Here is a 12,919-nt window from a genome sequence, read left to right on the forward strand (position 1 = left end):
TCCAAAGACCAAAAAATGGCTTGTGCTCTCAACCAAGAAGGCGACTCTAAGGTGACTTAGACACCCCCAAATAAGGCGATAATTAGTTCGTCCAGAAGTTGCAGAGATGTCACAGCGCCGTCTCCAAGATGTCTTCTCAGTTGCTGAGACGTCTCCGCGACGTCTCTGGTAAGTCACCAATGGGTCTCCGCAAAATTGCGAAGACTTCTTGGAGACATCGTGATTAAAATTAGTCTCCGCAGCTTGGCCACGACTTAGAGACCTTTCGGAGACGTCTCGATGACCAGCTGGAGACTAGAAAGAGTCTCCAAAAAAATTGAACATGTTTGATTCTCCCATGACTCCCCGGAGACTCGGCTACATTCCAGGAAACATTGCAGAGATGAGACTCACACGGCCACCAGGTCACCAACTAGTCTTCAGTCCACTGAGGTTTATCCACATCGGTGTGCTGCCCTTGACCCTCACACAAACTCCTTGACTCTCTTGAGAAAAGACCTAGGGTGAGAAGATGCCGAATTGCGGTAGATTGCAGTGTGCATAGGAAATGGAAAACTTGTTGATAATTGATGGATGGTATGAGGATTGGAAGCCAAGCCTTACCTGACTAGTGTGTTCATTGTTAGGGTAATTTACTTTGATTGGGGATAATTGGCAAATGCCAGCAACACTTCTTCTCTCCTCACAAAAAAAAACCAAAAACAACAACAACAACAACTTTTTCACACTTGTAAGAGACAGGGTTGATGGGACAGTATGGTATATTATTTGAGATTGAGGTGTGTATAGGATCAGCCAGGGCTGTCTATTATTGATGGGAAAATTTAGAAGAGGGAAGTTTGTGGCTGATGAGAATTTCCTCACTTCATAATGGGAGAGTTATTCACGGGATAACCAGCCCTGATTGAGGCTTTCTCTCCTAACGCCGTTCCCATACACTATGTATGTCTGGGACCAGACTGAGGCATAAATATAGATTTACTCATCACGGTGATCCTTTAAAACCAAGGCCTCTCTCTCACCTCCTAGTAATCACCTCTAATTGATGAGACCGTCGTCCCGTAAGATCCTGCGTCTTTTGTTCCTTTTTGTGCATGATGGGACTGGGGAGAGCAGACAATGTCGCCCTCGTTTGACTCGTCACGTTAAGAGAGCTTCCGTCTCGTTGAGCTAGAGCATGAAGGTTTCATGTGATAGCAGCGAGGCTCTGCAGAGGTCTGACTGATCCCTGGCACATCCTTAGAGGAGGAAAGAAGGGGGGGGGGATGTATGTATACCAGGATACATTACTGATGGCTTTAAGAGCTGTCAAAGCCCGTTTCCTCTCATGGACCAGTTTGTAATACTAATGAGGTATTCAGATTTTACATAGCATGATTAATGACACCCTCAATGCTCACGGTAAACTTGCCTGAATAGTCAGCTCAGAAAACCACCTGTGTGCAAGAATTGCAGATGAATTATAGATTGCCTGAATTTAAAGCCAATCCAGCTAGCCAAAATGTTTCATTATATATACACACAAAAAAAATTGCTACCATGAATATTACAGCTTCCCCCATTGATTTAGAGCTCTTCTTACACTCAAATGGACTTAAATGTCTCAACTTCCATTGCACAATTTGATCCGAGAAGTGGAAATGTGTAGTTGGCAGTGGTTGGTGTGGGCAGGTCCAAGCTGTAAATGCATTTCAAAATGACTTTGCATTTATCAACTCTACAGAAATGCATTTTTGGCTCACACGCATTTGCGATGGCATCTTTTTCTGCGTTTCAGAAATGCATTTTTTTAACCCCATACTTAAAACAGCTTCGTGTTAATATCAACTACCCAAAACTTCCTGAAAGTTCAGTTGCGAGTTTCTTCAAGTTGTCTCCCTCTGCAAATTAAATTTATTAAGATCGCAACTGCTGATCTGTAAATGAACAAACATGTCGGAAAAAAGGAACCAGTGGGACTCGAACCTGTCATCTACTCTTTTTCTGGGTAGCGACACAAATTGAAGAAACTCACAACTGAACATTCACCCCCTACCCCCGAATAATATCTTTCATTCACTTCGTGAAAGTTGTTTGGAAACTTTCTGTGCCAGAAGTGAAGTGATAAACACTCTTATATCAGCCCTGAATGTGCCTACCACTTTAATTCCAATTTTTTTTTTTTTTTTTTTTTTTTTTTTGGGGGGGGGGCAAACTGTATATTTGCACTTCAAGAAAAAAAACCCCAACTTGGTTACCATGGAAACTAAATTCACAAAGAATAGACAGTAGATCCTCTGTGGATTGCTACCATTCTTTTCCCCTGGATGATGGAGGATTGTGAGCCAGCTGCAAACTGTCCAGAGAACCCCTGAGGAGAAGTGTGACTTGAGGATGACAGAACTCATGATCTATCTGTGGTGGGATGGGTAGTGGTTGCCATGACAACATCCTGTCATTAATCAAGATGCGATACAAAGGAGTATTTGTTTGCATTTCCTAAGACATCTTTTACTAAATTGTTTGGATTGAAGATCTCTTCAGAGAGAGGGGGGGGGGGTCATAGACAATGGATGCTTACAGGGTAGTGACATCAGTTTACATTAAAAATTTCAGATAAAAGATAGATGAGCTGATTTTTTTTCCCCCTCTACGCTTTGGTTATTTCAAACAGTCTGGAATGGTAGTCTGGAAGAGGGGTTACTTACCCCTGTCAGGAGCTGGTAATCATGGTGATTTCGAAAAGAAAAAAGAAAAGAAAAAAATGCACCTCTGGAAAAAAGATGTCTTTGAACAAATTTTCAATACTTTACCTTGAAGTAAAGCAGGGATACTCATTTCAAACATTATTTTAGTTTAGAGCCACAATTCCCCTGTAATGCCGACAGCTCTGTGAGCAGATAATATTCAGTAACAGACCCCAAGTTTCATTACAGTAGTATGTCATTATTCACATTATCTTTGATTGTATCATAAGATAGATAGCTATGTCGAAGCATTGCTGTACCAGGGATGTGTCTGTAATCCAAGCATTGCTGTACCAGGGATGTTTCTCTGATTCCAGAGCCAAAAAATCAGCTCAAGCAATCTTGCTAAGATGTGAACCTTTCGGTCAAAATGTTGCCATGGCAACAAGTACAGCACGTTGACTGTGTTTTCTTGGAAGCCATCTTTGTGCTATTTTTGTCTCTCAGTCACTCTAAGTGCTCAGTTTGCATAAATGAATAGATTTTACTGTGTGGTTCTCTCACTTTGCTAGTTTTTGCTCTTTTCCAACCAAATAGTCTGGCAACCTTTTTTGTAGAAATGGGAAGGAGGAATAGAAATGTGCAGTACTTATAAATATTACTTTGAGAGCTTGGAGACATTTCTCGCTGAAAATAGCAATGAGATTGAGTGCATATTATGCTTCCAGTGATTTATACTATCAGGAGACTGAAGGAAATACATGTTGCATTGCTGTACTGATATATTCAACAAGACTCTGTCAGGCTAGTAGGCTTTTGTAGGCTGGTTCATCGTAGGAAAAGGTTTAAAATATTGCAGGTAAAGAGAGGAAATGGCAATACAAATACTTGGTACAGATGTGAACTCTTTATCTATCTTTGGCAAGATGTTTGTACACGATATGAAACATATTTTGAGATGCTACTTCATAGAAGGTTGCAACAATTCTTTTTTTTTGCAAACAAACAAACAAACAAACAAACAAGTTAGATAAGGGCTGCATAAATCTGTTCACGCGTAGTGGTTTACATACGGTGGGCCATTTCAACATTCAGTTACCTCCTAAAAAGGGGTACTGTACTGTGAGTGTGTTGAACACACAAAACACACATCACCTCTATTCTCATTATAAAAATAAAGATACAGCAATCTTTCCTATATTGATCAAATGAGATTACTGCTGACAGTTGTTTGCTTGTTCCAGTGTATGTCAAAGCAAAAATTGATTTTGTTTTCATTATTTGCATCTCAAAATATCTTGAAGTAAACTTTAGATATTACAAAATATGTATGGTAGGCCCATTCACACACAAGAGTTAACAGTTTTTGGATCATGATGCAAAAATAGATTTTGTTTTCATTTATTTGCATGCATCTCAAAATTACTTGAAGTAAACTTTAGATATTACAAAATATGTATGGTAGGCCCATTCTCACACAAGAGTTAACAGTTTTTGGATCATGATGCAAAAATAGATTGTGTTTACATTTATTTGCATCTCAAATATGTATGGGTTTTGGGGGTTATCTGTTTTTTGTGTGTCGTCTTCACACGCTGCCTGAGGCAGGGTTTTCATGAAAATATCATGGTGGGCTGATTTTCATAGCATAATGATGCAGATCATCTTGATATAAAATCTTTTGGGTAATGTGTCCACATATGAGACTTATCGCTTGTCACAGTGTTGGAAAGATCAAATTGTTATCTTTTCAGGTGTGTGTCAAAGGACCTTTTGCTCTGAATACATGTAGGTGGACCTCACTTTTCATAATAGAAGAGTCACTACAGGATTTGTAGTTGTTGTCACTATTGCTAATGTAGAAACGTCCTTAGAGGTTAATGCACTGTCGACTAAAACCTCTCCAGTAAATGTACCAGAATTGATGACACTGTATTAAAACAGACGTTCATCATAGGCCCTAACCTATAACTGACAGCATGCTGCGTTGTAATAATGCATTTCATGATAAATAGTCACAAAAGAATTGTGTAAATGACTCTCTTGTGCAGAATGTAAACAATATCATTTCCGGCAATTTGGAACCAAATGCAATGAGCCTGTCTGTTTGATTATCGTCATACTGTCAGGTATCATAACTAACAAAGCAGCAGGAGTGCTTTACAATGATGAGATGCGTATTCAGGGGTGGATCCAGAAATTCCATTAAGAGGGGGTGCCTTTACAAAATCAAAGGGGGGGGGGGGCACACATCCCTCCCTAATTTTTTTTTTATTTCTTTTGTTTAAAAAAAATAATAATAAAGGGGGGGGGGGGAGGACGTGTGCCGGGTGGCCCCCCCCCCTGGATCCACCACTGATAGTGAAGTCCTGTTAAGTATAGAGTGTAATACCTACGCTAGCCTATGAACAGCCTCTTTGTATCACCCCTATCCGATCCATAGCCCCTCATCCCTTTCTCCCACATCCGCTGCCCTTTCCACTCATTGACAATGAATACCGCAATGGACAACTGCCAAGGACGCTACCTTTTTTCTGGAAGGAGTTTATTGCCATTGATTCCTTCATTGATGCTAATCTCAGGTCGTTTTCACACGGGTTCAAAAATGTAATTGCAGTACTGAATTACAATTGGATTATCGTCCGTACACACATCCAAGGAAGGCTTTGCAGATTCTGTAGTTTTGAATTTCAGAGTGAAGAGAGGAGGTGTAGCTACTTTCCGAGTTCCAATCAATTACATGAGCAGTAAGTAGCATGCGCTTGACTGCAGTGTGAACATTTGAGGAGTGCAGTTTTCAGCAGAAGTGGTTGAAAGGTCAAAGTAAGCTCCGCCCCCCAAAAACATGATTTGACAGTCAACCTGTACACAAGACTGTTTTGTTCATAATTCTGGAGAATTGTGATTGGAACACACCTCCAGACCATCATTCGAATCATGATGAGAATTGCGATTCAAATATAGCTCCGCGATTCCAGTTTGCAAACACACGGACAGTGCGTCATTTGAATCATGATTATTGTCATGCATCACTATAATCGTCATTCAAAATCCCCACTCTTGATAATGTGTGAAAGCAGCCCAATATATATGTACTGTATGTAGTCCCAAGCTCTGTCCCCTTTTTCCTCTCTGTCCACCCCTGCTTCAGCCCCCAGTTTATATAATACCCTGATGTCTAGGATAGTAATTAACACCCACTTCCTGTTTGCTTTATAATGCTCTTCAACAGATCACAACAACCTTACAGGATTCGACCAAATGTCTCACTGGTAGAATTTGTGGCTTGTCAACCAAACGAGGGCAGGCTCCAGATCTGTTTTCTTTATTTCACACCCTTGTTAGGGTGTGACTACCAGTGCCCTAGACAGGCACTTCTTGTGAAGTTCAAACCATGTCCATGCTCAAACACGCAGGTGTGTCCCCTCCACACATGACCTTGCCATACCCTTTAGGTGTGGCATAGTGCTTAGATTCTCTCATGGCAAATTGCTCAGCTTTAGTTTCAAAACTTAGTAATCAATAATTATGTAAAAAAAAAAAAAAAACTTGTGAAAAAAATCCCAGATCCATATCAGAAATATCAGTGTACAGTCAACCTCGCACACGCCAAAGAAATATTCCAGCTCAGATGGATGAAAAATATTTTTGGTTCTACTGTGTATGGTGAAATTCAAGTAAATCAAAGGATTTTCTCTGATCGCTTCGGTTTCAAGTAAGGCAAGGTTGACTATACATTCCTTGTATTTGGTTAGGTATATCCACTAATAGTATGCAAAGTGGAAACGCTTCTTGTGATTTCCACAGATGCACAAGAAAGAAAATACAAGATCCAGGCATTTCTGACAGTGATTGAAATATGTTGGCCAAGGTTGCCGCCATTTGAGCAGACGATATTTACAACATTTTCAGAGCTCCTAGATCCATGCCAGCTTGCCAGACCAAACAAATTACGCTGAGTGTGGCTCCTTCAGATTGCATGATTTATCTTTTGAGGTAGAGACTGAAGTGTGAAAACAGAAAACACACACAACACCTACGTTTCTTATTTCCGTTGCTATGGAGACGGCGAAATGTGAGCAAGATCTCATCAGTTCTCCCAAGTAACTTTAGCCTGGATGTCTGAAACTTTAGCATTCATCAGTCATTGTCTATGGAGATCTTGAAAAGGGTAATTAGTCACAAGTCCGTATGGGTTGTAAGTCTTTTGATGTTTTCAGAGCATCTAGTTTTTTGTTTTGTTTTGTTTTTATTCTAGACCAAAAACTTTGAATTCAAATGCTAGCTTCCCATGAGCATTGTGTGAAAAATCAACAAAGTCACAGAACAAAGCTGATACATTTGGATATTTGTAAATGCAGATATGTCTTCATTTGAGAGGAAGTGACATTGATGAGGTCTACTTGCATCGTTATCACATATTTTAATTAGATTTAACGATTTGCCATCTTAAAATGCTTCTTTATGCACATTAACACAGCGTCTTCAAGTAATTATTAATTTCCTTAAAAAAAACAACAGACACAATACTGATATTATACCGTCTGTTGAGAATGAGAAGGGCGTTAAGTGGTCTTGAACACTATAGTATGGGTTTTGTGGCAACTTACCGCCCTTATCATTCTCAACCGACGATATATGATGTTATATTTTAAAGCCTCGGAACATTTTTTAAATCACTGCTCCCGATGATAAACATGACCTTTAATATTGATGGAATACAAAACATTAACCACTTGGGAGCGTGTCATTACCAGTCTTATCTCTTTTCATTTTATCTTAAGTTTTGCAGACTGACAAATTGCATAGGCCAGAGTTAAATCATTTCTTTCTCATTTATAGACAAATAGTGAAACAAAAGTAAACACAGCAAGGTGAAACATGAGTGTGCCTTGGAGTGATTCTCATTGGAAGAGGGAGAGAGAGAGAGAAAGGGAGATGGGGCGGGGGGGGGGGGGATGGGGAGGACACCCCTTTATAGTTAGATAGCCTTCTGGAAAGAAGGGAAGAATTTTACTAAACATTCATGTATATTACACACTTCCTGTAATGGAAGAAATCATCTTTTTATTTCATGTTTTGATCATCATCTTTATCTGTTTGAAGTTAGGTTGGAAATTTAATGGCCTCTGGCTCTTCAGATTATGTCTAATTACTTCTTCTCTTTCGTAATAATCGTTTGATGTGAGGCAGAGTGACTAGCGAGCAACTCTCTCTGGAGCTCTACGAGGTGTCTTGACGTCAAACAAACGTCTCTTCCTCACTAGAGACACTTCCTGTCTAATAAAACCACAACCAGACAGACACGCACACAGACACACACAAACTCGTGCAGACATGTACAAACACACACACAGGCACAGAAATTGTACAGATACTGTACACAGAAACAAAAACACAGACACAGATGCATGCATACACACACAGCGGCACACATGTGCTCCAGGAAAACTCCCTATCCCTGATATTATGATGTCACTGCCGAGCTAGTAGACTCTCCGGTTGTTTCCCCTCCGTCACTGGGTGCAGGGGCCAAGGCCTGTAGGGAAGGGAGAACTATCCTCCAACGTCGGCATGCTTGGGATTTTCCCATTCATTCTTACCTGGGCCGTCACGCATGAAGGAAGGAAAAGGCAGCAGTCGCAGCTCTGTGAGGGAATCACGTTTATCTCTTGAACGTTGAGCCAGATTTCTGACTCGTACCCGTGAGTGGATTTCAATGAGTCTGGTCTATTGCCTGAAACCTTGCCTGAAGATCCAGCGTAGTGACTAGCCGAGTGTGACACTCCTATTGTAGACTTCTTTGAAGTCTGATTTGGAAATTATTCATTCTGGTTTATGTTCTTTGTGTCTGGCCTTGTGGTCCATCATGCCATCTGCAACTAAGAGTAAGTCTGGTCAGATTAAATCAATTTCTGTTTATTCCTTCCAGTAAAGAAGGTTCTTAGAAAACATTAAAAAAAGAAGAATATATCCAAGCCTTGCTATCTGTCTCCTTCACAATCATATAAAAGAAAATTATCTTGCAATAGTCTAATGTAAACCCAGGCAAATTAAGTCCCTCTTCAGTCCCCACCAAAGTTGACAATGCAAATGCTATATCAGTTTTTACATGTGATATGTTATAAGAAATATTTCATTAACCTGTGTCATTTCCATGAACTTTCACCTTTTATTTCAATCTTGGTTCCTTTAGTGTGCTCTTCAGACCTTTGCTTGTCTGCTGTTGTTGTTTTGGAGGGGATAGGTTTTTGTGTTATGATTTTGTTTTGATACATATTTCCCACATTATTGGTTAAAAAGTGATTTACTAGGCAATCAGGTCTTCAGAGAAAAAAATCCCAGTTTGATCTTTGCCAACATAACTCAACTTAAGTGTCATATCAGATTGTGTAATTGAATTTCATGAATCCTCGCTTTCATTTTCGTGATTTTACTGCAGTTCTCTGAATCTAGCCAACATGAAAGAAGATCTGTAGGCCTATTTAAGCCTATGTAGTTATCTTGTAATCATTGTATCTTATTACCGGTATTAGTTTCACTTTCATTGAAACAATCCCTCTGAAAATGTCTAACATACAGTTACCAGGCACAGGGGAGGTATTAGGTATCAGTTGAGTGCACACATGGAGGATAGGGGTTAATTCTTGTAGAGAATGTTTACATTCAGTACCAGGTCTGCTAAGTCTTCCTGATACTACAAGTGGCTTCCTGTAAACTTTAACCCTTCAGCAACTGAAGATTCAGTACATAATGGCCTTTGGTTCCCTGGGAGGTACAGCAATATTACTTTCATTTTGACAACTTTCTAAATGATGCAAGATAGCTCACTGGATGTATATTTTTATCTATTGTAAGTTATGGTTATATGAAAGCCTAGGAAACTTTACTAAGAGAATGGTATGAGTATGTGAAAACAATAAAAATGGTAAAGCATAAATCTGTAGTGTATAAAGCAGATAGTAAAGGTTTCTGGTGTTTTAGGGAGTAATAAGATGGGTGGTTGAAGGTGGTTCAGTTACTAATAGGTTACTAAATATCTCATCGAGTCTGGACAGAAGAAATTAAAAAATTCCCTGATTTGGGGGATATTTTTTTGCCCATTGAGATCCATGTAACACACAAGTATCTTCTTGATTGTTGGAATCTCTCTGATTTCATTGCGTGAAAGTTGGCAGCAAACATATTTTTGTTTATGAACTATTTGATATTATGGTCTTCTGCCCAGAAATTTATTATTCCTCCTGTAGAGCAGTTGGAGGAGAGAGTTCATTGGACCTATTTCGATCAACATACATGAAAAGTACTCAAACCTGATCTGTGTAAACAGATTCACGGCAGTGTTTACATTTGTTCAGCACTGCTGACCTTAGGAAAGGAGTTTGCCTGTTACAACACAAGTTGATCCCTGATTCCCTGGGCAGGAAACATTTTATTTCTACACCGGACTTTTTACAGGCAGTTCCGTCTTGACAATGTGCAATGTTCATAGCAGCTGTGTAGCATGCACCATGCACGCTAATGTCTAGTCTCATTTCTGACACTCTGAAAACCTGCAGGCTCATTCATATATTTACATTTTAAAGTCAGTTTGTTGGGTTATTGGTTGGGAGATATTTCACTATATTAGTTTACTTGATTGGAGCAAATATCATGTAAATGCAATGTGAAAGGTACAGATGGTTTTCATGTGTTGCCAGATTTTGACTCACAACATGTAGAAACGTGCAGAAATAGCCGTAAGACAAGAGACAGCTATGCTGTGATGTCAGAAAACTGACATTGTGTCTGAAATGAGACTAATATACAGCATGTCTTGGCCATCATTGTTCCATTGTCACTTAGTTTTAATGTTCATTCAAAGTTCGGGTAATGAGAACTATCAAAGTGAGATTTATTCCACTAGTTGATTGTATGTAAAACGTGCATTTCTATCACACTTTACTCTACATAATCCAATATAAAATGTGTAAGACATCATTGATTACGTATTAAGTGATTGCATATATGAATCAAATACTAATAAAAGAATTTGATAATTCAGAGAAATAATAGTAATTTAATAGTTTCTCTTGCAGCTCAAATCTTTGACACCTGTAGACAGTTGAGTATAATCATCATCCTTTGGTATGTAAGGAATGATTGTACTCTAACAAGAGGCTCCTACAGTAAACACCCGATTCAGGTACGTTGTAGGCATGAATGTCACAGGTAGTGAGGTCATACTAAGGTCATGTTTGCTTCTGGTGAGAGAGCGCCCTCACAGGTGGCAGGGAGGCAGTGTGTACCATCGATGGATGGATGGTGAGCTCCACGTTGGTTGGAGAGAGTGTGTGAGTCATGGAGACAAAAATAGATGATGGAGTGTGGCTACTTTGCTATGCACTGGACGTAGCCTCCCAGCGCTACCCTTTCTCTATTATGACATCTCGTTTGCAGCGAAGGTAGGCTTGCTGTTCGTGATGGATCGGGGATGATTTGGGGGTTGGCTGTAGCTGTGAGAGAAATTATTGCCTAAACGAGTGAGCAGAACTCTTTGCTTCATTCTCCTCGTGGAGGAAATTTTATGAGAGGCTGCAGACAAAATGGATGACTCAGTTTGCTACACATTCCACAACATGCCTCAGCTTCTACAGGTCTTTGAATGTAGCAGTCAATATCAGCTCTTGGTCTCTATGGCCCGAATTCACGAAGATGGTACAAATGAAACCATGGTTTAAACCATGGACAAAAACCAAGGAGCGCCAAGTGTGGCACGAAATATTTCGTTACAAAATTTATCAAGCTTAAAATCATTTGATCTTGTATTATTGTATCTGTCAATATCAGGGTTAGAATTAAAATCTGCTTCAACTCTAATGGTACATTTTGATATACTTTTATACACTATGCTACACTGCTGGAGCATATCATTTAAGTGTGAATAATTCTAAAATGTCAACCGTGCAGATGTGAATATGAAATAGCAGGTTGATCAATTTTTTTTTATCATATTTGAGCAAATACTGCAATTATAGCACTAATGATTACAATATTGTCATGAAGGTTCAAGCATGTGATATGCTATAATCATGCTGTATACTGTTTACAGTGTATGCTCTCTTCCTCATCTTTTGACTTATCAAAGATCATCCATTGCACTCAAAACCCCATGTTCTCTGCTGCCAGAAAATACAATGTTTGCTGTTTCTCTCTGTCTTTATCTTCCCCCTCCTCCCTCGTGATTAGAACATCTATGTAATGCACTCAACCTTTTACCTGTGTTCTAAGGTAGATGTACTGTGTATAAAGTCCATAGTCATTAGTCAACTAACTCAGTCCTCAGTCAACTAACTTAATGGCAACAAGGAAGCAAGCTTGATGTGATGCCTCATTTAACCTCAAAAATTGATATGAAAATACAATGTACAAGCATTATGAATTATCCAAGTTTTTGTACCAAATGTGGCTACTTTGCAACAATTGTACCATCCACTGCATGGTGTATAAATTTATATAAAGGACTGCAGCTGGGTACAAGTGTATGTCAAACTTATGATTTACTGCCCTCTGTTGTTTGTCTTCAGACAGTCCATACACCATTGTCTATATGTGGGTCTTAGCTAATGATTTCACATATTGGCTTTGATACACATGACTCAAGTCAGTGTATCCATGATATTGATACATCAAGAGATTAAAACTTCTAACTCCCCTGTGTGGTATCAACAGTGACGGTCATCTAGAAACTGAAAGCCTATTTTACATGATGGTGATGATTTACTTTGGGAATGGGTTAGTTTGTGTAGTAAAACATGTTTGCATCTATCTTATCATAATGTTATTGAGTGTGAACTACCCCCCTTTGGTGACTTAGAGCATTAGACAGATGTTTAAAATGTTCAGAGATTATAGAAATACTTCAAGATATCTGCAGTGACACCTGTCGTAAATATACATTATAACTTTTAAATTACTACAAACGCACACAAAAACCTTTTCAGACGTTTTGCAGTTTAGTGTAGATTAAAAAAAAAATTGTGAGGTATAAATGTAGTTACCCTTTCTGATAGGGTTTTGTTTTTCCTGATGAATTTTTTTTGGTTTGTTTTTTCTGTTTGTCTGGTAGCAGTGAAAATTTTTACGGGAAGATGAAGATGCCACAGAACAAATACAATTATTAGATTTTGTTGTTGATCCAAATCAGCATCACAATTCAGGAATTTTAAAAGAATTTTTAGAAATCATTATGATATGGGGCAGCTTTGACAAAC

General features: G+C 39.1%; 1 protein-coding gene across 4 annotated transcripts in view; it reads left to right on the forward strand.

Moving 5' to 3' along the window:
• The window catches only part of LOC139724610 (transmembrane and coiled-coil domains protein 2-like), a 134,229-nt gene that overhangs the window by 79,594 nt on the left and 41,716 nt on the right, over window positions 1-12,919 (forward strand). The window contains exon 1 of one of the 4 annotated variants that reach the window (XM_071635748.1): window positions 7,847-8,554. The exons of the other annotated variants lie outside the window; for them this stretch is intronic. Coding sequence (XP_071491849.1) covers window positions 8,536-8,554 — 19 coding nt within the window. The 5' untranslated portion in view covers window positions 7,847-8,535. Of the gene's footprint in view, window positions 1-7,846; window positions 8,555-12,919 lie in introns of those variants that run through there. 4 annotated transcript variants of the gene reach the window in all.

This window comes from Diadema antillarum, unplaced genomic scaffold (assembly GCF_040938485.1).
Source record: "Diadema antillarum isolate AM-2024a unplaced genomic scaffold, OU_Dant_1.0 scf00000223, whole genome shotgun sequence".
In the NCBI taxonomy this organism is placed as follows: domain Eukaryota; kingdom Metazoa; phylum Echinodermata; class Echinoidea; order Diadematoida; family Diadematidae; genus Diadema; species Diadema antillarum.